General features: G+C 44.6%; 1 protein-coding gene across 5 annotated transcripts in view; it reads left to right on the top strand.

Moving 5' to 3' along the window:
- The first annotated feature begins 13,802 nt into the window (after positions 1 to 13,802).
- The window catches only part of B3GLCT (beta 3-glucosyltransferase), a 137,953-nt gene continuing 125,534 nt past the window's right edge, over positions 13,803 to 26,221 (top strand). For 4 of the 5 annotated variants that reach the window (XM_058437706.1, XM_058437704.1, XM_032150531.2 and 1 more), the window contains exon 1: positions 13,834 to 13,985. In XM_058437706.1, coding sequence (XP_058293689.1) covers positions 13,916 to 13,985 — 70 coding nt within the window. In that variant the 5' untranslated portion in view covers positions 13,834 to 13,915. Of the gene's footprint in view, positions 13,986 to 26,221 lie in introns of all 5 variants that reach the window. The other variant, XM_032150532.2, reaches the window with a different exon arrangement.

Genomic DNA, 26,221 nt, shown 5'->3' with positions numbered 1-26,221 from the left:
ATTGATCAAGCAGTATTTGGCTACTGTTCCTTGGTTGTGTGACACTTAGGAATAAACCCCCAGGGGAAGATTGAATGAGTCATCTGATTACCCCAAACCCCAGTGCAAACCTGGACTCCTTTAACTATACACAGTCTACAGCCAATGTCCTTATCAATCAGTTTCCCAAACAAAAGCTGCATTCCAAACAGACAGCATGTGTATTCACCCATATTATTGTTACCAAGTAGCCCCTAGCAGAAATTTAATGTTGTCTTGAGGGAGAAGTAAACAGGGAACAAAATAAAGAATAAGTGCTCAGTTAAGACGCTTTAGAGACCTATTTCAAATTACTCTTTTTTCAAATTAAAAAAAAAGAAGAGGTTATGCTTTGAGGATTAATTGGAGGGATGCTGAGTAATGAAGCTATAGAGCACAGCGTAGAGCCAAGACACATCCACCCAGCCGCCTTCCCACCAGGCAGTCACATGGTGAGCAAGCGAATATGGCTGTCCTCATTGGACTCACAGGCCTAATTATTAACACATTAATACATTGTTGCCTACGTAGCTCTGCTATCAACAATGCAATTTAAACAACTGGGCAGAAAGTTGTGGAGGACCACAATATAACAGTGTTTTTAAATGATTCTATTTTCTACAAGTACTTCACAGTCAGATAATTCTCATAAGAAAAAGCACTGAGGCTTGAATGCCCAAACTGAATAGAATTTTCAGAAATGGGAATTGTGACTGTTTAAAGTATATTCCTATTGGTTTCTTTTTTTTTTTCCCTCTCTCTCTCTCTCTTCTCCGATTCTAGACCTGCATGAATAACTGGGTTTTTGGCTTGTTTGGGGGAAGACTTTCACATTTGCAAATTAATGACCCAGTCCTAGCTGAGATGGTAATATCCAGATACTTCATTTAATAAACAAACCCATGTCTGGATTTTTAAAATAGCCCTAGACTATGGATTGGATTGTCATTCATTTGTGCTCTAAGGCATCAATCTGTGACTGACTGAAGAGGAAACCTAACGGAGCACACGTGTCAGGACTGTTTAAATGAAGGAAAGGAATCCACTTGACTTTTAAACTGCAGTTATTCAGGTAAGTCAGTCAAAACACCAAATTCTGCAATCTGTCATTACTAAGAAAATGATGGGAACTCAAAACTATCTATTTTAAAAAACTATTTCTAAGGGCCGGGCAAGGTGGCTCATGTCTGTAATCCCAGCACTTTGGGAGGCCGAGGTGGGTGGATCATCTGAGCTCAGGAGTTTGAGACCAGCCTGGCCAACATAGTGAAAACCGTTTCTACTAAAAATACAAAAATTAGCTGGGCATGGTGTTGCACATCTGTAATCCCAGCTACTCTGGAGGCTGATGCTGGAGAATCACTTGAATCCAGGAAGTGGAGGTTACAGTGAGCCGAGATTGCACTCCAGCCTGGGCAAGAGAGGGAGGTTCTGCCTCAAAAACAAACAAACAAACAAACTACTTCTAATGTTATATAAGTTAATTATTTCAGCACTATAAGTACCTGACCTTTGTGTCAGGTACTGTGCAGATGCAATGACAAACTGGACAGGGTATCACAATAGAATTGTAATAGAATGTGATTGATGCTACGAACGTGATAGAAATATGGACGAAATGTGTGCACCCTGGGCTCGGGGTGGCGGTGGAGACAAGACAATCTATTGAGATATGGGAAGAAAAAAACATAAAAACTTGCCTTAACATTTTTTATCTCATCCTTTAATTTGTTCTATATTTGTGTGTTTTAATATACATGATTGGTACTATGTGTGGTAGCAGCACACATACAATTTATAACTAGATATAGGCAGATATGGTGCATAGCTGCCTGTGTAGGGAGTTCTGATAAAAGTGAACAGAAACAGGGACACTGTCATTTGATCCAAGGTGTGGAGGCCTCAGGATGACTTTCCTGAATAAGCGATATTCCACCTGAATCTTACAGGGGGCCCTGTGATTTCTCCAGGCAGAACAATTGTCAGGGGTGGGAATACTAGTTAGAAGGAAAACATTGCGGCCGGGCGCGGTGGCTCACACCTTGGGAGCACTTTGGTAGGCCGTGGAGGGCAGATCACAAGGTCAGGAGTTTGAGACCAGCCTGGCCAACGTGGTGAAACCCTGTCTCTACTAAAAAAATAGAAAAATTAGCTGGGCATGGTGGCGTGTGCTTGTAATCCCAGCTACTCAGGAGGCAGGCTGAGGCAGGAGAATTGCTTGAACCTGGGAGGCAGAGGTTGCAGTGAGTTGAGATGGTGCCACTGCACTCCAGCCTAGGAGACAGAGCAAGACTCCGTCTCAAAAAAAAAGAAAAAAAAAAAAGAAGGAAAACATTGCAGTGTTTCTTTATATAGTTGGAAGAAGAAAAGACTTTTATAAAATGTGGTGTGAGCCCTGATGCACCTTGGGACAAGTGAGGGAAGAGAGAGGCAGAACCGATGGTAGAAAGGTTGACCCCAGAGTGTGAAGAGCTTAGGGTGCTAAGTTCAAGACTCAGGTTTACTCCATAAAGTGACGGAGAAGAGTGGGGGGAAAGAGAAGGATATGGTGGTTTTCTGGATAATCAGATCTTTCCAAGGCCCCACTGGATAAATCTGTGGGATTTCTTCTTAGTTATAATGCTAAGAGTGGGCCTGCCTCTGTTGGAGGAAGAAAGAAGAAGAATCAAAAAACTCCTTAGCATACAAAATGTAGCCCTGAGAATGAGAAGCCCTCATACTTTTAACAATTGGTCCATTAATGAGTCCTCCTGCAGTCTATAACCAAATCCACATTGTTGGTTAGCACAGTGTTGATCTCAGACATAGGGTCAGATAAGCGTTATCTTTGGATTCACTCTCTTTTCTACTCCTAGTGATATTTTATTCTTATTACTAGACACCTGCCTAAATTCTCAAATATCCAGATCATGCAACCAAATGCCTTCTTGGACAACCTGCAGTACTTGACATTGTTGACAGTCTTTCCATACTGTTTGTGGGTCTTGGTTGCAAGCAACAGAAATAACTGTGGCTGATTTAGGGAGAAAAGGAAGATAAGAATATTAGGTGGCTCAAATAATGTAGGGGAATGGGGTGGTCATGGTGGATGCGCAGGGAATCAGTCGAGGAGGCTAGGAAGCCAAGAATAAGTCCCAAAATCATGCCAGAGATGGATCCAGGGAATCTGCTGCCAGCCTTGGATGCTGCTGCTTACGCTATGGGAGGCACCAACGCTACCTGCACCTGTCACTGCTGCTACTATTCACTGTCGTGTATCCTGCAGCATCCCTCGCTTCTTACGCAGAGCCTGAGGCACAGGTGCTGTTGGGCAGAGTCCAGGTACCCCTGCATCCTAGCTGCAAGGGAGGCTGGGAAAGTAATCAGGCTTTACCTAATAGATGATAAATTCCCCAAACATAGCAAAGGGGCTCAGATGCTGGAGAGTCAAAAAGAAAGCTAAATGTTCACTTTCTGTCCCTTTCTGAAACACGTCTGCATTGTTTCCATGACATTGCCTAATGTGGTTCACTCCTACCTCTCTGCTTTGCCACTAGCTTCTCTTCCTCAGGACAATGGCCCTTGTGATACCATAGAAAGATATTTGGTCTTTGTCCCTCGTTCCTAGCACAGAGCTGCTAAAACCCTTGAAACTTCAAGTGACAGAGGTGACAAGAGCTTCTTTTGTTCTAATGGTCTCAGTGGGCTCCTAGATAGCCTCAGGATGAGGGCTAGTTGCCAGAAAGACCACGCCTTGATTAGAAGCTTGGAAGTGTCAGAATTGAATTGAACTGTTGGACACCCAGTTGGTGTCAGAGAGTTGGAGAAGTAGTGTTGGAAAAGACACGAAGTTTGGTGTCAAGAGGGAAAAAACTGAACAGCTCCCAAGCTGATGTCCCCAACTTGGTGTTATGCCAATCGCCACTCTTTATCCTGAATAACTCCCGTTTCTCTTCTCACTCTTTTGTGGGTCACTTCACATCTGTATTTTAGTTGATAACTATTCTCTAAGCTCCAGTCATTGTGTCTACCTGATTACTGAACATTTCTTTGCAGATGGTTCACCCTCACTTCAAATGCAATTTGTCCAAGATGGAAAACCAGATCTTTTTCACTTAACAAGCTCTTCTCTCCGACTTCTCTAACCATGGTACTTAGCCATTCAGATTCCAAACTTCAGGATCATTTTTTTAGTTCAGTCTGGTTAATCCTAAGTCTTTTTGATATATCCTTCATGATAGCTCTTTCATCCACCTTATTTTGCTAATTCTGTAGCCACCACTCTAGTTCATTTCCTTATTATGTCTAGACTATTGCAAATGTCTTCAAGCAAGTCTCACTATCATCTGTCTAGACTCTTCCCAGTACATCCTGGACTCTGCCCTTAAGTCTTCTTAGTGGGCTACTTAGATGAGTGTCAGTCTCTCAACACACAATGGTTCCCACTGACTACAGAAGAAAGTACAGCTTTGTAAACTTGCCATTTAAGGCGTCAAGAGTCTTGCCACAACTTCCTTACTTGTTTTAACGTTGTATAGTCTAAAATTTACTTCAAGCATTTGAGCAAACTAAGGGTTGTTATCTAGTGGGATAATAGAAAGAATAATACATTGATTCCGATCATTCAAAGGTCCCTTAAATTCTACACCTGTAATGTTTCATCTTGCAGTATCTTTTCTGTTACCACTGCCCTACTTCAATTTCTCCCTATTGTCAATCGGTCCCCTAAGGTCCTTCAATGAATCATGGCAGCTTCCTTGAGCGCACACATCACATGCATCTCAAAATTTGGGGTTTCCTGCTTTCTTCTCTTTTATCTCATGTCTCTCACAAAGTAGGTGTCAATGTACACAGCAGGGAAATGGAAACAACACTTGCCTACTCTGTAGAGCCAAAGAACATGACAATTTAATTTAAACAAGATAATTCCAACATCCGTTTGACTTAATGCTAGCAAAATGCTATTTCTGAAAATTATATTTTCATTTGTGTGAAACAATTATGCCACAGCTATTTTATTGTTATTGCAGTTGGGAAATTATGAAGAAAGTACATTTTTTAGGGAAAAAAGACATAAAGCATGTTTTGGTTCTAGCTTCTTCAAGTAAAATAAATGATGTATGTATTTCTATGCCTAACATTCCTCCTGTAGATGACTAGAAGTCCTCAGGGCCCTGTGGCCTCCTTTCCAGTGGATCTGGTCAGCCATACCCTCTCATCCTTGGCTGGGACTTGGGTCCTCCCCAAGGCCAGTGCCCCATTGCTGGGCTTGCTACTGGCCTCTCCAGACAGCTTTCCTGTCTTTTCACCCCATCTTTGTGTGCTAGCAATACTGTTCCTGACATGATGAACTGTGGCCACATTGGTCTACTTGCCATCCTGCAAATATCGCTTGCTTCACTGACTTCATGTCTTCTTCATTTTCCCCCTTTTCTATTTCTACTAGTTTGGAGTCTTCCCTCATTTCATGACCTCTATTGAAATCTCACCTTCTCCCTGAAACCGTCCTCAATCATCCATGTCAGAGGTTTCCTTCACCAAGCACACTCCAAACTGTTCAATTCATCTGGACCTCTCTTATAATTGCCCCGTTCAGTAATTATTTGTGTGGTTACTTGGTAGGTGGTAAAGAGCTGTACTAAAGTAAGATGACATTATTCGTAGTTTTATCTTTTCAGAGATTTTGTGAGTTCCTGAAGGGCAGAAGCTGAATTCTCAGCCTTGTTTCATTCTCTAGCATCTAGCACAGCATCTTTTCAAAGCAGAAGATGAGGTGTTTTAGCTTGGAAGTGTAGAGCAAGGGGAGGATTATTGGCAGTGCAGTGCCACTGAGGCATGAGAATGGGGTCTGGAAGCAGGGAACCTAAGGCCGATTCATGCTAACTTCCTAGAACTATATCAAAAGGAAAACCCCAACTTTCCACACCTAAGTAATAAAAGGACCTGAGATGCCTACTTTTGCAAACCCCCACCCCCTTTTCTGTGTGGCAGATGGAAAATTGAAAGTATCAATGATTGGTTGGTTTCCACAACCAATCAGTTTGCATTGGAGTGTAACTTTGTAACTTCGCTTCAGCCACTGATTGGTTGCTTTCCTCAACCAATCAGACTAATTGCCGGTCAAGTCTTTGTCTGCATAGAAGTGTAACTTTGTACCTTCACTTCAGCCTCTGATTGGTTGCTTTCCACAACCAATCAGACGTTTGCATAGGGTGTAACTTTTGTACCTTCACTTAACCCTCTGATTGCGGACCACTATTTCATGTGCATAGGGTGTATACTAAGTGACCAATGGGAACCTTTAGAGGGTATTTAAACCCCAGAAAATTCTGGAACTGGGCTCTTGAGCCCCTATGCTCAGACCACTCCCACTCTGTGGAGTGTGTACTTCTGTTTTCTATAAATCTCTGCTTTTGTTGCACCATTCTTTCCTTGCTTTGTGCGTTTTGCCCAATTCTTTGTTCAAACCACCAAGAACCTGTACACCTTCAACCGGTAACCACCACCAATACCCAGCTCTCCTCTGTTCTGGGACAGTGCTTTCTCCCCCTTCAATGAAACATGAGCAGAAGTGACTTGTGACACTTTCACTGGGAGCACTGGATTGCTGGTGCTTGGCGCTCCAGCACACCCTTCCCCGGCAACAACGATTGTGGAGAACTTGAGTTGAGATGTGGCCAGCCTAGAGCACTAACAATGGGGAACAGCTGGCCTGGAGGGTCGCCCACACTGCAGCAGGCTTGGCATGACTTGGCATGACTAAGAAAGCCTTTGTTATGTTAAGCCACTGAAAATGTTGGGTTGTTTGTTACCATGGCATAACCTTGCCCATCTGATACTTATTATTTTAAATCTCTAATGATTGGGGGTAAAAGGTGACTTTGAGCCCAAGTTGGCTTCTTAGAAATCTGGCACCTCAAATACAGCAGATCTAAAACTAAACAGGGAGTAACCAAGTGCAGTGGGTAAGAGAAAGGGTTTTGGAGTTAGGTTGATCAGGATTTTAGTACTGGCTTCCACAGTGTACAAATTATGTGTCCTAAGCTGGCAGTTTTCAAACTTTGTGGTCTCAGGACCCCTTTACATTCTGAAAAATTGAGGACTCCAAAGAGCATTCATTTATGTGGGTTACATCTGTGAATATTTACTGTATTAGAATTAAAACAGAAATTTAAACATATGTATTAATTCATTTTAAATGAACAATAATAAGCCTATCATATGTTAATATGTTGTTTTTATGAAAAATACATTTTCCAAACAAAAAAATTCATGAGAAGTGTATCATTGTTTTACATTTTTGCAGATCCCTGTAATGTCTAGCTTAATAGAAGACAGGTAGATTCTCATAATTTGTTTCTTCATTTTATTTATTTTGGATGACGTAAAGGAAGAAAATGCAGCCTCACACAGATATGTAGTTGAAAAAGGGTCATTTGGAAAATACTGTTTCATCAAAGTATGCAGATCTTCCAAGGGTTGAGACATTTCATTATACAATATTTTAAAATCACATTTGTGAACACCACCATTGATCTCATTAAAAAGTCTTTAAGGATGGGGAAGCTGTTAAACTCATGGCAGCACATACAAGTTTTCCAAAATTCTAATTTCACTTGGAAGGTTGATTTGTATTACTGTAAACAAATTACATCAGTTGTTTTCCTTAAAGTGACAGGCTCCTTTTATTTTTGAGAAAATACCCAGCCCCAAACCTGAATAACCTAAGTTTGTCAATTTTTCAGTCAATTAAACATGGCGTTACATGAAAAATGCAGCTAGTTCAGCTTGCAACTCAAGCAATCTCACAAGTGTTTTTTCTTGAGACATCATGCTTTAGTACGTAGAAGTACTTTTATGCTTACCCCTCAACTCGTTACACAAAATATTACAAAGATGAATACTCAAGGGTGTAATTTAATAAACTCGGTAATTTTTACTGCTTCATCAAGGACCTTGTAAGTGAACTTGGCTTATTTTGTTTGTTTTCTCACTGTAAGCATAGTTCGGTGCCACTACCTTGACTAGTGCTACAGCAGTAGATAGCACTTTTATCCATGATTGCTTTTGCACCATTGGTGGAAATACACACGCAGTAAAAGCAAGTAATGTGTTAGTATTGCTATAAAAGTAGTTTTGACCTTGCAAACCTGGATACCCTGAGTGTCAGGGACCCCTAAGAGAATCACTGTCCTTAGGCAAGCTACCTAATCTCCCTAAAGAATGATAGTCATAAAGCTGTTTGGAAAACTAAATATTATTCAACATGAAATAAAGTATGTATAGCGCTTAATATAGTGCATGGTATATAACAAGCATTTCAGTAAAGGTTAGCTATTACTATGCATCTATTGATAACGTGAGGGCATTGCTGTCACTTACACTAGCAGTAATCATAATCTTTCCTTTTTCTCCACAAACTCATTCCTCTGGCAGATCTCCATTTTAGTTAATTGCCTCATTTGTCTCCTCTGTGGCCTCTCTCTTTGCTCCAGCCAGTATCGACTCACTCGCAAGTACAATTGATCTGACCTGTGTTGTGCCCTCACAGCAATCCCTTCCCTTCGATTCCTGTTGCTACTACTTCCGTTAAATAACAGGGTTTCCATTAAAGGCAGTTCTGGCTGTTGGTATTCGACCTGCCTGAGACTCAGTTTACTAATCTTGTAAAGTGGGAATAGTAGTCCTGTCATAGGTTTTTCTTTTTTCTTTTTTTGGTGTGGGGTTAACTGAAATAATGTATTCGAAAGTAACTGGCAGAGTGCCTAGCTACTGCATGTGTTCAGTACATGTTAGTTTTCCTTTCCCCTTTCCTCATAATTTTTTCTAGCCAGTCTTTTTTCTTTCCTTCCCCTCTCTAATCCATCCACAACATTAACACTGAATTAAACTTCTCACAGCACTGACCAATCATGAAATCAGTACCCAACTCACGTGAACTGAGTGTTCATCATGTGAATTCATCACAATTGAAATATTCATTATTTTTCTGATAGGGGTTGCCGAGTTAGGACACCAGGTAGGCCTTACGAGCTACAGTCTTGTAGTGGAGGTTTTGGTCATCACCTGCTGAAACATCCTTCTATCTATCCACTGTTCATTGCCCCACTCAAGGGAAGGCCATTTTCCTAGCACGGTGCCCAAGCTGCTGCTCAGTGTGGTCCTAACCAGCCTCTCCTCCATGTTCCCTCTTGTGCTGGCCAAACTGAACAGCCCCTCAGTCTCTGAACCCTCGGTCTCCCATGGCATTTCTTGCCTGTCCCCTCTGCTTGGAATGCCTTCTCCCCTTCTCTCTTGGCAACTGCGCCATCTCGGTGAGACCCCATGCAGCCCCACTAATGAATGTGCTTTCCTTCTCCTTGCCCTTGTTCGTACGCTTCTTAGGGGATTTCCATGTTCCGGGTGGGTTTATGGCTATTTCTGTATGTCCTGGTCCTCCTAACTAGACTGTGATCTCCCCCAGGAAAATGCATTTTCCTCCAAACTCAGCATGCCACATGAGGGCCTCATACATGCAGTTACTCCGTGATACATTTGTCACAAATACATACAATTTTTGTTGAGCTTATTAAGCAAGATCCTACATCTGAAAGCAGCTGTTGTAAAATGAACAACTACTTATTAGCAACAGCACCAAAAACACCAACACATTTCGTGTGGGCTGCTGAATAATCATGCCCCACGCCTTCTGTTCTTAGTAAAAGTCAAATGCAGACACTTCCTGTCATGCCTGCTATGAGTGATTCCTGATCTTTACTGAGAACAGAAGGATATGTGATTCTAGAAAGGAGAGCAAAACAGCCAAGTAGATCATCTATTTCTGATTAGAAGTTTCTAGGATAGCTCATTCTTGTAGACAGGCTTTATATCACTCTGTCTTCAAATGTCGATGGCTTCAGATTTCTGGGCTTTCCTGGGTGGTCTGCTGAGATGGTAACCTGTTATATTTCCTGGATTTTGGTTCAGGGTTGTTAGGCTGTGAGAATCCCTTTGTTAAGCCTCTTTGAATAAAAATCTTGGTTGAAAGTTTGGTTTGACAGAATGGGTTTTGCCTATATATATATATATATATATATTTTTTTTTTTTTTTTTTCTCACTGTCGCCCAGGCTGGAGTGCAGTGGCGCGATCTTGGCTCACTGAAACCTCTACCTCCCCAGTTCAAACGATTCTCCTGCCTCCGCCTCCTGATTAACTGGGAGTACAGGCGTGTGCCACCATGCCCAGCTAATTTTTATATTTTTAGTAGAGATGGACTTTCACTACATTGGCCAGGCTGATGTTGAACGCCCGATCTCAAATGATCCACCCGCCTCAGCCTCCCAAAATGCTGGGATTACAGGTGTGAGCCACTGCGCCTGGCCTTGGCTATAATTTTTGAATAGCTTTGGAAGCAATGTGAGACAAGCTCCCCGAGGGCATTAAAGAAACCACCGTATCTCATCAAAGGATTCTTCCTGAGTACATGCAGTGGGGCTGTGGCTCTGGGTCCTCTCTGAGTGATGAAAGTTTTGCTCCCTCTCTTCCTGTCTCCCTCTTCTCTACGGGGAACATAGATTATCTTCCTTCCCAAAACGCTCAAGCATAAGGTACAAGTGATGAGTCTTTCTCCTGTAACCCCTCAGTGTGCACTGATTGTGGAGTGTGGGGATGGTTAGCAGATGATTACAGTACTGTAGCATAGGTCTGATATTATAATGATCTTAAGTCCCGGAGACCCTGTTTTAGACATTCTATTTCACTATTAAATCTTAAGACCTGATTTTAGGTTTGGAAAATAATCCTCGAGACCACTCATAATTCATAAACCTGCTGTTTTATGCAGGAAGAGAATAGTCCTCCTGAAATGTGTTGACTGCTAATCCGCTTTAGGCCTGACACAGAGTGAAAGGGCACCGAGTGGGAAGAGTTGGAATATGCCCTTTGGGCTTTGCTAGTATACAAACGGGGTGCCCGGGAGGCCCCTTCCAAGTCACAGGAGAGAGGTAGCAGGCTGGAGGGGGCACAGTGAGAAGCTGTTCCGTCTTGCAGCCCCTCTCCCCACCTGCCACACTGCTGTTGTCTGATTTGCACATTCGTGCTGTGCCTCAGCCTGGGGCGCCTGTCCTCTTTTCTCAGCTCAGGAACCTGCTATTTCTCCTTTAAGATCCTGCACAACAGTCGCTTCTCTTCTTACAGATTCCAAAGGCCCTGAGAGATTTTGTTTTTCCCTGTGTGTTCCAAAGTGCTCTGATCTACGCATGTGAAAGCATTTATAACAAGGTAGCAAAGTTAGTTATGGACATTTTTTGTCTCCCTAACTGGACTGTGAGTTCTTGGGCCCAGGACCATGTTTTATGCTCTTTAATATCTGCCCCAGAGCTTAGCAAAGGGCACATCAGCTAGAAGTGGTCCCTATCATTTGAATGAATGAATGGAGTTCAGCCTTTTGGGCCTCAAGTATAACTGTCGTAAGATCACAAACCACCTGTTTGGAATTTGTTCATTAGATTATTTGGCTCCCAATGGTTTTAGTATGTCTTTATGTTCTCCTTTAGTATTTAGAAAATTATCTTTAAAATTACCAGTCTGTTTTAACCAGGTTGCAACAGTGCCTTCCCCAACAAAAGATGGCTCCTTGCTTCTTCCCCTGCCCCTCAACAAAGAAAGTTTCAGGGGCCAGCGTGGAGGTGACAGCTGGGATTATGTTGAGTGAATCCCAAGAAGATGCCTTGCTTGTTTTCATATCACAATCTTACAGTTTATAGGATTTTTTTTCTACTTAGAGTTGTTCCTTTACAGTCAATGTTATAGGCAAGCAGTGCCTATCATGTATCTGTTAGTATCCTCATGAGTATGTTGCTCTAGGAAACTCTCCCGACATGTGATTGGGAGACAGAACTCCCAGCAAGTCCCTTTATCATATGACTAGGGTAAGTGAAAGGCAATTCTTTTTAAAATATGAGTTATGGAGCTTTGTAATATGCCATTTATCTATGTCTACTGTGGAAAGGAAGGACACCAGGGCAAGTTTATTACTTAAACTGTGTTCTCTGTTGTCCTTAGGGCTTAATTTTCCACACCTTGTTCTGGAACATAGTAATACTGTAACATGATGAATTTCCATGAAAATATTGATTAAGCACCAGGAGTTGCTTACCCACGTGGAGAGGCATTTGACCCTGCTTATTAGTCTTCTGTGTCTAATTAAACACAGTTTGGTTAAATGCTTACTACTCCACATATGCAAGGAATATTTTCTTGGAAAAAAGCAAAAACAGCTCTGGAAATTGGAAACAATCTAGAACTACTAGGCAGGTAAGCTTGAGAATTTCCCAAGGATAAAAGCAATGAATTCAGTCAACCATAGATTTGAAATGCTTCACTAAGAAACGAAATGGAAGGATCCCTACATTTCTTTTTCCTCCCATCAAAATGGTATTGACAAGAGCCCATAAACCTTGGGCGAATGGAACAAAAGGGAACTATTTGCATTCACACTAAATGGATCACACGTGAAATATTTAGTTCCCAGTTTTAAGAAGTCAATATAAACCACACACAGAAAATTCTTTCTCTCCAGGCCTCCTTTTCAAAACAATTGCAGCAGGTATTGCACAATTGCAGACAATACTGTCCTAAGGCATTAGAGCCTAAGTCCCCTAAAGGCATTCAAGTTAAGAGGGCTCAAGCCTACAAACGTTTATTCAGCACCTGCTGCTCTGTCTCCAGGACATCCTACTTGTATTGCCAGGGCCTCCTCCATAAATGTTTAGCAAGTAGGTGAATGTTGTATGTCCATGTGAAAGATACTGGCATTCCTAGGGTGCTTAGCAGAGTTGCAGTCACATAGTAGGTACCTAACAAATGAGTAAATATTAAGGAAAACACAGATACTGCCTTCAAGAGGTCATGGGCTAAACTAGGGCCGGGAAAAGCACTTGGTCCTGTGCACTTCCTTGGAAACAGAAGTGAGCCAAGGCTTGAGGGAGGCACGAAGGAGTTCAGAACCACTGAAGGGAGTCTCTAGTTCTTACTTGCAATGCTTTCCCCTTCAGTGCACCACACAACACAACACGGCCAGTCCCCTATCAGGGCCACCACTCTACAGGGCTGGGGAGGAAGGCCCTTGGCAGTCCTGCGGGAACAGGAGGCACTCCCACATCGCTCCACTTCTGTGTATTCCAGTTTAATTAATTTTTATATTTTGAATAAAATTACACCCACTCTCTTCCATTATGGTGAACACTTAAAATTACATTTATAGAAAATTACATTTACACAAACTTGTTTAAAAGCCAAATCCCAGACCTAGGCTATTGGCCAAATTCCATTTAAAGGGGATATTAAGTAAATTAGTTGAGCTGATTAAAAACACCTTCATCAAAGTAGAGCATTGGTGCCAACAATATTAAGAGTTGAACTATTGATTACATTGTTTTTTTTTCCACAGCAGATAATACATTAGCAGGGAGGAAAAGTACTGCTCGCTTCCACTTCACAGGTAGAACTACTGATGGGGGCGGTAAGGTGGGAGGGCATGAAGGGAGCGGACGGGGCCTAGGTCAGGAGGGACGGAGAGGAGGAAGGGAGAGGAGGGGTGGAGGCTGGTGGCTGGAGGGGGCAGAGGTCAGACGCCTCGAAGGAGGGCGCCCTGCGGGCAGAGCCGCGGCCACCTCTACCGCAGCCCGTCGGGCCGGACACCAGCCGCAGCCGCGAGCCGGGCAGACGCTGGAAGCGCGCACAGGGGTGCTCCCGCTCCCGGCCGCCAGAGGGCGCGGCCGGCGATGGCGCGGCGGAGACGGAGGAGGGAGGAGGGGAGCCGGCAGAGAAGGGTCAGCCGCGGCGGCAGGGCGGCGGCGGCGGCAGCGGCGCAGCTCCGTTCCCCGCGCGTCTCCCATCCCCGCGCCCAGGTAGGGCGCGCAGCCTCCGCCGCCGGGATGCGGCCGCCCGCCTGCTGGTGGCTGCTCGCGCCGCCGGCGCTGCTCGCGCTCCTCACCTGCTCCCTGGGTAAGTAGCGGGCGGCCAGGCGCGCAAGGGCGAGGCTTGGGGTTCGCGGGCACAGTCGCTCGTGCCCCGGTCGGCGCGGGGAGGGAGGCGCCGGGAGGCCCAGCCCTGCCCCGCCGGCGAGCGCGTCCCGCCGTCTGGTCCCCGCCGCGCCGCGCCGTCAGCAGCGCCCTCTCGCGGCGCCCAGGTGGGACTCGGCCCCGGGACCCGAGGCGTGCCCACTCGGCCCCTTTCGGTCCTGGGTCCCCGCTGCCGCCCCGGCCCCGGACTCGCGTCTCCCAGCCTCCTCCGCCCGGAGCCGGCGGGCGACGGGGCGGCGAGGGCGCAGCAGCCGCCCCCACAGGAAGCGCGCAGGAACTGTGCCACCGAAGAAACTTTGAAAGAGCGCGAGCGGCGGCGGCGGTCCCGCCCTCCTGCCTTCCGCCCGCGCTCCGCCGTCCTGCGCGCCCCGCGCCGGGCGGGAGGCTGGACGGGAGCCGGCGAGGCAGCCCCCGAGGCCCGGAGGCTCCTGCTCGACCCCCGTGGGCGAGGACGGCGGTCCTGGTGTCCGCGCGCCCCTCCGCAGGGCCTTCAGGACGTGCCCTGGCCTCTGAGGATAAGCGGCCAGCTCGGCGCCAGCCATTCCCGGATTCCGACCCGGAGGAGGACAGGGGCGCCCGCTGGGCCTCCGCGGGAGCGGGCGCGGTGGGGAGGCCGCCGCGGGGAGGCTTGCTCCTGTCTCGAGTCTCCGCTGGGGACATCAGGGGACAGGTCTGCGAGCAGTGCTTGCCCGGTCTCCTGCTGCTGTAATGACCATTCTTTTTTATTTCCTTTCTCCTCGCAAGGGCATTTCCCCCCTTTATCGTAAAACGATGTGATAAAAGTTAAAAAAAAAAAAAGCAGCCTTGTAATTGACTTTCATGATGAGATTTGTTCAAGTTTGAAAGCTTGAGCGAAAAATTATTTTCTTTTCAGACTGTTACAGAGTTTTTGTCCTCTAACCCAGACTTGCTTGTGTGAAAAGGCAATAATTTCAGATTTTTTAGTAATGGCAGAATGGTGCAGTTTAGGAAAAGACGTAGCGTTATTGTGCACTGCTCTTGTTAGCCCACCGGAACTTTGACAGCCTGTTTTTATTTGTATTTAAGCTCTCCGAATAAGGATTAATTTGCTGCATTTGTGTACTCTGGCATTTCTATAGGCGCTCAGTAAGTGTGGGAAAAGAGCAAGGTTAGTTGGTAATTGTTTACATGCATGATTAATTAGGCAGCCATGTAATTAAAAATATTAGGGCACCTCGGGCAGAGAAGGCTGTAGTTGGTCTTGGGGAGCAACTGAATTTGGTTGGAATCGGCTTCAGTGGAAGAAAGGCATTGCTGGGTGGCAGCCCTGGGAGAAACGGAGGTTGGAGGTTTGGGAAAGCGACTGGGTGACTCCTGGCTGCATCAGTTGGCTTGTTGCCTGGATGTTTTGCAACTAAGCAAATGGGTGGGTGGTAGCTGAAATTGGCATTCTATTTATAGCACTGCACTTTATAATGCTGTACTGGGGGTATAATATTTGTATATAATATATACAACATATGGGCTGAACTGCACATTTGTATTGCTGTGTCTGTTTTTTACTATTCGCAGGGGAATATTTGCACTGTCCCATATTACACTGTCCAAATTTGATAATACACTGAAGGACATTCAGAACGCACTAAAATGTCAACACATTTTTAGAGATGTCTATTAGCCTTGTGAAGTTGTCAGATAAGCACAACAAATAAGACATAAAACGCATTAAAAGGTCCCTGTGAGACATTTGGGCTTTGTGAACTGGCTTTCATGGGTTGGCACAGACAGGAGGCTGTATTCTTCGAGGTCCGAAGTGAATCATGAATACCTTTTATGGAGCTCTGCTTCGGTTTAGGGGAAGGGCACTGACGCGTATAAAGATGTCCCCACTTACGATGTTCTTGGAATCTTGCTGAAACAGAATGTGACAGGTGTTCTGTCACATGTGAACAATCTTGATAGTTTATAAATACCTTAAATATTCCCATATAAGATTGGCCTGACTATATAGTTTAGTTTCCCCACAAACTAGAGCATATTTGTTTATGTTTTTAGAGAAAAGTCAATATAGAAAATTTCTTTTAAACCCACATGCATATACAGACACGGTTTACTGCAACTTTGGTTCTAAAGTCTGGTACCAGTTTCAGGATGAGAAGATTGATTCAAGCCTCCAGGTTACCATTTGTTAGCTGTGTGGCTTTTGGTGGCTTTGAGCTTCAGTTTTCTCATATGAACAGGGCGAATGGACTGGGTAGAATACTAGGACTTCGCCACCTCTTACAGTTTTAACATACTGATCCCCTTGTAGCAGAGACTGCCAGCTGCCTGCGAAGTAACCCTTTGGCCCTTGTTTTCCTAACAAAATTAATATAATCCTGGTTGGGGGGAAGGGTGGAGGAATGATGATGGGGTGGTGGTGGCAGCGGTGGCAGCAGCAATGTGAAACATTTCTCAGTGGCCTTTTCATATGGGGGCAGCTAGTGCTCTACAGAGATATCTTTAGAGATTATTGGGTGGGGCTCCTGGTAAAGCTCATTCAAGGTGGCCGACTCAGCTGGGATGCAAGCCTTTTTGCTCTGTGTTATCCTCCTTCCCATTGCCTATTAAGTGGATCTGATGGATGGAGCCATGGTGGCCATCTTGTGACCATGAGGTGACCTTGAAGATGGAAGCCAGTAGTAAGGATGGTAGAGGAGAAAGATAGAAGAAGCCTGGATGCCAGATGGATGTGGAGCATCATGTCAGCTCTGCATTGCCTGTTTGCAGACTTGTATTGCATGAGATTATATGCAGCTAAACCTAATCCTATTGCCAAACCTAATCCTAATTGATAGAAGAAGCTTATTCGAACCAATGATATTGATAAAATAATAGGTATTAGCTTTTATTTTTCACATCCCTGTCTGCCTCTTCCCTGTGTGAACCAACTTTGTATTTCTTAGCACCTGCCAAAATTGGGGATGGTTTTTCATTCTGAGCCAGGTCTTGCCCGGATTCCTTTCGTTGCAATGAGTCAGAAATTTTAGGACACCAAGAGTCAGACCTAATTCCAGGTTGTTTTGTGTTTTTTGATTCTTAAAACCTTCTCTTTATTTCTAAAGCAGTATGCAGAAATTACTGGCACAGATTGTAATCTTCTGAATGGATTCTTTGTCATCCAGGTAGTCCAGGACCCCCGAATTGGCATGGCCCCCCAGGTCATGGACTTGACCCAGGGGAGTTTGCCAGTAGCTGACAGCTAAGCTAGTGGGAGGGAGGGAGGGAGAGCATCTGTTTCAAATAGCAGTGTGAATTCGAAGGAGATGTTCTGACCCGTTTGGTAACTTCCTGGGGGACAAACATTGTGGGCTCGGTATTTGAGCACTTCCTTATAACTGGCTCTTTTGGAGCCAGGTTTTTTTGTGTGTGTTTTACTAGACTCATTTTGAAGCAAGCAAGCAAGCATAATTTTTAGGCATAAAGGTACTACTTAGAGAAAATTTGCAAATGTTCTGTTTTTCCTCTTGTAGCATTATGTGTGATCCATCTTTGGTTTTGCACAGATTACTTCTTAAGAACAATATATGGGAGTCCCCATAGGTTAATCCCATCTTTTCCATGATAAAGGAAAAGTGAGTTTCAAGGGTTCATCAGACCTATTGAGGAAGTTCTTCCTTACTACCATGATTTCAAAGTTCTAGTCACTAAGCAACTCCCAAAGAAACCTGATTTAACGTAGGTGTTGACTTGAACTACTAGAAGAATGTCAAGTTAAAAATAGTATTAAAAGGAAAAACTGCCCAAAGCCTCTCATTTATTCAGGGTAATGTGGGTACCTACTGTGTGTCAGGCATCGTGATATTGCAGGAACAAGACAGATCTAGTCTGTCTCTACCCTTTGGGAGCTTGCAGCCCGAAAGGCAAGGTGATATTAAACAGTAATGACTGCAGAACGAATTGTGTCTGTGCTAAATGCTGTGGAAGAGATGTTCAGGATGCTGTGAGAACATGCTGCAGGGAGATAGATGGCTTTTGCCTAGACTGGGGAGATGGATCTCAACAGGGAGCCATCTTGTACCCCAGGGAACGTTTGTTGCTGTCTGGATACTTTTTGGTTATCCCAGGGGCTGGTTTGGCAGAGGGTGCTACTGACATCTAGAGTCAGGGGTGCTGCTGAACATCCTACAAAGGCACAGGACAGTTCCACCCCACCATCGAACAATTAATTATTGGATCCAAAATGCCAACAGTGCCAAGCTTGAGAAACTGTGGGGTAAGGGTCAAGGAAGGCTTCCTAGAGGATGTGACATTAGAGCTCAGACCCAAAGGGGAAGCAGAAATCAGGTAAGTGGGGGGCAGAGCTTGGTGGTGAAGGAGCCAAGTGGAGAAAGGATGGAGGACTGAAGGGCTGGCAAGATCATTAGGGGCCAGGTTGGGCAGGGCGTTGCAGATCAGGGGACATATTTTGGGGTCATCCTTAGAGCAGAGGGAAGTGTTTGAAGGGCTGTAATGGGGCAGTATGTGATATGGCTGCCATTTCCTGAAACTCACTCTGGCTGTCTGATGGAGCAGGAGTTGGAGGGGGCCATTGTGGATATGGGGAACTGTGAGGAGGCTGCTGGACACAGGTTGTGAGAGATGATTAAGAATCTCTCAGACTCTGGGACTGATTGGGTTCAGTGTGCTGGGAGAAAGGGTGGGGGAAAGGATGAGTCATACATTTCTGTCACATCCACCATGGGTAGTAGTGCTGTTTACTAACGTGGGCACTGAAGGAGGAGGACCGGGTTTTTAAAAACAGTTTTATGTGGTTCAGTGTACATAACATACGGTTTATTAAGTGTAATGAATTTTAAGTGTATAGTTCTATGGCATTAAGTACTTACACAATATTTTGAAATATACTTTGACTTTTAGTTTTAGGGGGAGGTAAGCTGAGTAAGTTCAGTTTTGGACAAGTTGAGTTCAGAATGCATGTGAGGTGGCCAGGTACCATGTCAGGTGAGCAGTTAGATATTTCGGTCTGTAGAGGACAGGTCTGGCTGGAAGGTTATTTTGGGGGGTCATTATATTAGGTGGCAACTTGAGTAGGTTTTTTTTTTTTTTTTTTTAAAGAGTTGGGTGTCTGGCTGGGCATGGTGGCTCACACCTGTAATCTCAGCACTTTAGGAGGCCGAGGCAGGCAGATCATTTGAGGTCAGGAGTTCAGGACCAACCTGGCCAACAAGGTGAAACCCCATCTCTACTAAAAATACAAAAAAATTACCCAGGCATGGTGGCGCGTGTTTGTAGTCCCAGCTACTTAGGAGGCTGAGGCAGGAGAATCGCTTGAACCCAGGAGGCCGAGGTTGTAGTGAGCAAAGTTTGCACCACTGCACTTCAGCCTGGGTGACAGAGCGAGACTCCGTCTAAAAGAAAAAAAAAAAGTTGGGGGGTCTGGCTATGTTGCCCAGGCTGGACCTGAACTCCTGACCTCAAGAGATCTGTCTGCCTCAGCCTCCCAAGCAGCTGGGACTACAGGAATGTCCCACTGCACTTGGCTGTTTTATGTTTGTTTGTTTTTAAGGAAGAGAGTCTTGATTAACAGAATAAATTCATTTAAGCATTTACTCAAAATGTATATATACCAAAGATTTGGTAGAAGTTGGAGAGGAAAGCAGTCTTTATCTACATGTATCTGCATGTTGTAAAGCTGAGGGTTTAGACAAAACAAAAATAAAAACAAAAACAAGTATAAGTATCATCAAATAAGAGTTGAATGTATCTTAAGTATAGCAGTGCCATTTCCTCCTAGGGATATGACTTATTTTCACTCCTAAAAGAATATTTTATGTAGCTGAAAAGATGATACATTTTAGTTTACATCATTGCTTCCCATAAGAAACTCAAGGCTCTTTACACATCACTTTGAATTTATCTTCTCCAGGTCCTTGAGGGGGGATATGGAGGAGCTTGTTTTTTGTTTATGAGCTGAGTGAAATAAAGGAAGTTAAATGGCCTCAGCCCATTGTGAAAATGGCCCCATTCAGTTCCCTTGAGTTCCTGTCTAGTTGCCCTTCCCAATGTGTGTCAGACTTCAGCACACATGAGAATCACCTGAGTGTCTTAAAGAAGCCCCTGTTTGTTAAACTGCAGATTCCTGCGTTCTGGCTCCAGATTTTCTGATTCAGAAGATCTGAAATGAGACTTCCAGGTAAGTTTTCTGTGAAGCCAGGTGTGAGAACCCTGCCTGGGCCACCGTAGGCTTGGATATAAACTAGGACTCTTACTGGGTGATTTCTGTGAATATCTTTGGAATATAAAGATGATCAAGCCCAGGCGCAGTGGCTCACGCCTGTAATCCCAGCACTTTGGGAGGCTGAGACGGGTGGATCATGAGGTCAGGGGTTCGAGACCAGCCTGGTCAACATGGTGAAACCCTGTCTCTACTAAAAATGCAAAAAAAAAAATTAGCTGGGCATGGTGGCGGGTGGTTGTAATCCCAGCTACTCGGGAGGCTGAGGCAGGAGAATCAGAGGTTGCAGTGAGCCAAGATCATGCCATTACACTCCAGCCCGGGCGACAGTGCGAGACTCCATCTCAGAAAACAAAACAAAACAAAACAAAAGATGATCAATGGTTGTTTTGCCTTAAAGTAAGGAGTTGTTCTGGAGAGAGCAAAGTGTGGCATTGAGGCCTACTCCTCAGTCAGGTCTTCTGTGTACTTGGGAAAGGAACTGGAAACACCAGAACTAAAACTAAGAAGTCTGTCTCAGGCTCCAGGATCATTTGGCAAATTTTTAAATGCTGCTGAGGAGACCATAGTCCGTGGAGCATGAGTATCAAAAGTTAGAGCCATGAGTTGTTAAAGCAAAGGTTTTTGGGCAATATACAAATAAGTTTCTAAAGGCTTAGAGCATCTCCGATTGTGTGTACCATGGATTGAGTGGTACTGAAAGAGGTACTTACTTTATCTGTACGTCTGTTTATCCATCCACCTACCCATCTGCACACTAAGGGGAGTACTTTTAAAGACCCACTTCTTATAATTAATAAGATCCCCAAAAGTTAATCACAAATTATATTTTTATAAATTAAGCCTGACAGTTAACTGTTCAGTAGTACACTTGCAATTTAAAGGAATCGCATAAAGTGCTAATTTTTTGTTTGTTTGTTTGAATGTTCGCCGTGTTCCTCTTTGGTGTGTTCTGTAGTAGGCTGTGTGACCAAGGATTTTTCTGACCCTTCCTATGACTTAGGCTATGGAACATGCTAGTGAGGGTGGGGTTTTAAATCTCACCCCCAAAACTGTTTTGAGTTGCAATTTTCTGGTTTGCATATCCTGAGTGATGGTTTTTAAATAAGATGCAAATCAAAGTACCAAATGATCTTTTCCCTCTTGAATATATATAGTTATTTTCTATTTTTCTCTCTCTTTTTTTTCACTATCTACTGTCCTTCCTGTAAATATATTTACCCTCTGGCCCATAGAATATGTTGGTCTCATCAAACTTTGTTGTCAAGTGAAGAAAAGCTAATATTCCGGTGTTTCCCATGACTTCTGTGATAAAACAGGAGAGGAGTTTCAGATGGAGCTAGATCGTATCTGAGTCGATAGTAGGCTCAAAGGAGGAATATCGTGTCTGCACGCTTGCTGCCTCGCTGTGGTGGGAGGCTTGGCCTCCTTCCTCACTACTTCTCTCCGCTAGCTAAACTGTCCTGGCATCTTCCCCAGCAGCAGATCTCTTTTCCTAAGAGTTTACTGTTTGGCACTTGAGCAAAAGGCTCAGTAGGTTTTACCATAGGCCAGGTACTTTTTTGAACCTGAACATACATGAACTTACTTAATTCTTGTTCCATTTCTTCCCTCTATAGGGAGAGAAACAGAGGCTCAGAGAGTTGCTTAACTATTAAGTGGCAGAGCTGGGATTTGAACCTAGGAGGTTTGAGTATACTTTGTACTCTGTACAAAGTACCTGCACCCTGACTCTGTACACAGTACAAAGTACTCTGTACTTTGACTTCATGCTGTATGACTTCTCAGGCAGGGCCCCAGCCTGGGTCTCCTCTACTGCCACATCTTTCTGTTGTACAGTGCAGCTTTAAGGAGAGAGTTCTTTGAAAGGATTCATTAAACAGCTGCCTTCTCTCCTGCTTCTCCGCCCCATCTGGCTATTCCTTTTGTCTCCTTTGCAATTCTGTCCTTAAATGTTGCAGTTCCCCTGAGCCGTCCTTGGCCTCACGAGCCTTGGCTTCTGTTCCGGTGCGCTGTGGAGACTCTAGTGCTGCAGCGGCTATCGCACGCACACCCCTGTGCTGGGCTCACCCCTGCACCCGGCTGTCCTGCCTATCTGCACTCGCGTATCCTCAGGATGCTGGGGACCAAGTTGCCTTCCCTCACACGTGCTACCCTCCTTTATTCTAAGAAGCCCCAGGCCCTCCCTTCCCATCTCACCACCCACTCGGGTGCTCTGTCTCAGAGCCGGCAGCTTCTGCTTCTTTAGTGGCCCCACCCCTCCCCTGCTCACTGCCACCTTAATTGAGGCCCTTAGAGCTCTTTGCTTGCCTCCAGTGGCCTTCCCACTGGCATGTTTGTGTCCTTTCTTGTCCTCCCACAGCCATCCCACACACTGCCTCCAGAAAGCTGTCTTGGGCACACATCTCAACAGGGCATTCGCTCCTTAAAACCTCAAACAGCTGTTCCTGGCTCAGGAAAAACTTGGCTCCCCAGTACCACCCCCTCTCATGATATGGCCCCTGGTACCTTCAGCCTCATTTCTAGCCCCAGCCACCGCTCCCCACAGGGGTTCCTGCCCGGGTCACCCCCTCCTCAGAGGGGTCCCTGCCCAGCCAGGTCACCCCCTCCCCTCAAAGGACCCTGCCTGGGTCACTCCCTCTTCTGAGGTGTTTCTGCCACCAACTGTGTTGACCCTGCCATTGGCCTCCCTGTATGCAACTCAAGAGGGAGAGAATAAAATCCGATGCCCCTTAAAAAAAAGTATGGAGTGACAGGGCCTTCCATCCCATGGTTGTAGGTGCTGTCCCATGGTAGATGGAGCTGCTACCCAGCTTGTCTGCTACTGTGGGGACAGGGGACAGTGGATTTGTCCCAGTAGGGTGGAGAAAAGGCAGACTTTACCTCTGTCGCTGGGCTGCAGGGGTGTTTGTTTCTGTCCCTCTGCTACCATGGATTATCTTCAAAGTGGGTACTTGGAAACAAGTAAGTTGGCTATGCGCCATGCATCCTGGAGCTTAAGGCCCCCTGGAGGACCTGGGATTAATCCTGGAAAGCTCCACGGAGAGGCAGCTGCTGGAGGCTGGAGCCGGCTGGGTGACATGCTTTGTAAGTAGGTCACAGGAAAGAAAGTGAAGCCCCAAAGGCTTCCTCCCCCAGCGTGTTAGAAAAGAAGTGGCAGCCTGCATAGCCTGGAAGGAGCGCCTGAGCCGTGTGTGCTTCCAAGATGGCTCTCTGTGAGCTTTGGCCTGGGTGGCAGAGCCACAGGTACCGGGTTTTATGCTCTCCTGGCTTTTGTGCAGGGCAGGCAACCACCTAGACACTTCCCAGACTGCCAGTCATTATCATTGTGGTCACCAGCATGGCCACAGCTATTGGCTGAGGTTTTTTATATATTCTGAGCTGGTGCCAAAAGGTTTAGGCATATCTCATTGGTTCCTGCCAGAGCCCTCTGAGGTGGAGTTATTTGGCAGCTTGGTGGTTTTCTTGTTTTTAGTGTTTCATTTGGTTTCTATGATAGATGTTCCTGAGAAAGTTTGGGAAAACAAATTAAGAGAATTGGAACAAAATCAAGTTAGGAGGTAGAAGGCACAATCATCTTTCCTGCATGGGAATGGGGGTCCCTCGATCCCTCACAGGAACAGGGAAAGAGAGTTGATTAGTGCTGCTTAAATGCGTTGCAATTAATTACTCGCCAGTTTTCTTGCACTCTGGGGCTTAAGCTGGCCTATAAATCTTAGTCCCAGGTTAGTTGTAAAATCTTGATTTAGCTCTCCATCTAGATGTGCTAACACATTTGTTGGCTTGAATTATTTAAAGTTATCATGAAAAAGGTCCGATTTCTATTGCCTGCCCTCATTTGCACTTTAAATATAGTTCCCTGTTGCAGTTTACCAGAATTCATGTTGAAAATGGAAAAGGGGAAATTTTAAACAGCAGTTTGGCATGTAAAAGCATGATTTACCCTGGAATATTTCTCCAACTGCACATTAAAGCACTAAGGCCAAATTTTCAACAATATTTTCCCTACTGAATCTGGAAATTAATATGAAGCAAACAGCAAACATTGAGCCTCAGGTAGCCACTCTTGTGTACCCCTTTGGTTGGGGCCGGGATGGAGGGATCTTTCGCTCCTCCTTTTCTTTGTCAGTCACCAGCCCAGACTCAAATTGCAGTATGCACTCTTGTTAGCATTGTTGAAGGTGACAGGCAATTTCTTACCTCCCTTGCTAATTTTTCTCACTTTGCCCATCTCTTTGCACCATCTCTCTTTCATTTCCATGAAACCAGGATTTTTATGGGTAAGAATTCTATAAATGGTTAGTTATTTTAAGATTGGATTTATTAGTGGTATAGCATATTTGGTGCCTTCACAATATATTTGGTTCCTTTTTATTTTTATTTTTATTTTTTTAAGAGGCAGGGTCTCTGTCACCCAGGCTGGAGTGAAGTGGCATGATCATAGTTTACTGCCGCCTGGAACTTTTGGATACAAGGAGTCCTCCTATGTCAGCCTCCCAGGTAGCTGGGACTACAGGTGTGCACTAGCAAGCCTGGCTAAGCTTTACTTTTTTTCTTTTTTTTCTGGAGAGATGGGGTCCCACCATCTTGCCCTTTTGACCTCAAGCAATCCTCCTGCCTCAGCCTCCCGAAGTGCTAGAATTACAGGCATGTGCCACCATGTCCGGCCACGTTTGGTTCCTTGATGATTTCTTTTGATTTATTTAGATTACACAAATGTAAAGATAAAACCAAGAGGCAGCCGGGCATGGTGGTTCATGCCTGTAATCTCAGCACTTTGGGAGGCCGAGATGGGCAGATCACCTGAGGTCAGGAGTTTGAGACTAGCCTGGCCAACATGGCAAAACCCCATCTCTACTAAAAATACAAAAATTAGCTGGGCATGGTGGTGCGTGCCTGTAACCCCAGCTACTCGGAGGCTAAGGTAGGAGAGAATCACTTGAACCTGGGAAGTGGAGGTTGCATTGAGCTGAGATAGTGCCACTGCACTCCACTCTGGGCAGCAGAGTGAGACCTGTCTCAAAACAAAACAAAACAAAGAACAACTGGCATTTTTTCTAAGGATTATCTTGTTTTATGATTTGCTCCTACAACGGAAAGTAACTCTGATGCATTTTTTATGTCATTGTTTTAAATATTATAATTTGTATCTATCATGGGAAAAAGGAATTTTAAATTTTACAGCAGAGTGATGAGAAATGACAGACTTTTTTGGTTTGGGGTTTTTTTTTAAAGGGATATTTTAACTCTAGGTCTATATTTTTGGACAGAGCTAGAAAATCTAGTTTAACTTAGCTCAGTTAAGCTTTGTCTGGCTAAAGGAATTGTGTGTTGATTACGACAAGCAGAATTTGTGGAATTTATTTCACGTATTGGCAGTATCTTTCCTGTATGTAATTCCTACTTTAAACAGTTACATCATCAAATATTAGCTGCTTACTCACAAAAGGTGATACATTAGTAATTTTCAGAACCAGTACCAAATAAAGATACCTTCCCTGCACTATATTCTACATTCTAAGGGCTATGGACTTTTGTGTTCACATGCACTTTGCTGTCATATAGCTGTCTGGCCTCGCAAAAAAGTGAGGTAAAAGCAAACACTGTTATTAGATGATGCTACTGGACCTGTTACATTAAGAAAGTTATCTTATTTGATAAAAGAGGAAATTCTAACCCCAGAGGTATTTGACTGTCCTGTTTGGAATTCGGAATTAATTGGGGAGGGGGAGATGGAATTTTTTTTTTTTTTTTTTTTTGAGACAGTCTCGCTCTTGTCCAGGCTGGAGTGCAGTGGCACGATTATAGCTCACTGCAAACTTGGACTCCTGGGCTCAAAGGATCCTCCCACCTTGTCTTCCTAACTAGCTGGGATGACAGGCATGCTCTAGCATAACTGGCTTTTTTTTTTTTTTTTTAGACAGAGTCTTGCTGTGTCGCCCAGGCTGGAGTGCAGTGGCATGATCTTGACTCACTGCAAG

The sequence above is a fragment of the Hylobates moloch genome, unplaced genomic scaffold (assembly GCF_009828535.3).
Source record: "Hylobates moloch isolate HMO894 unplaced genomic scaffold, HMol_V3 SCAFFOLD_4, whole genome shotgun sequence".
Lineage (NCBI taxonomy): Eukaryota > Metazoa > Chordata > Mammalia > Primates > Hylobatidae > Hylobates > Hylobates moloch.
This window is presented reverse-complemented; position numbering and strand designations above follow the sequence as displayed.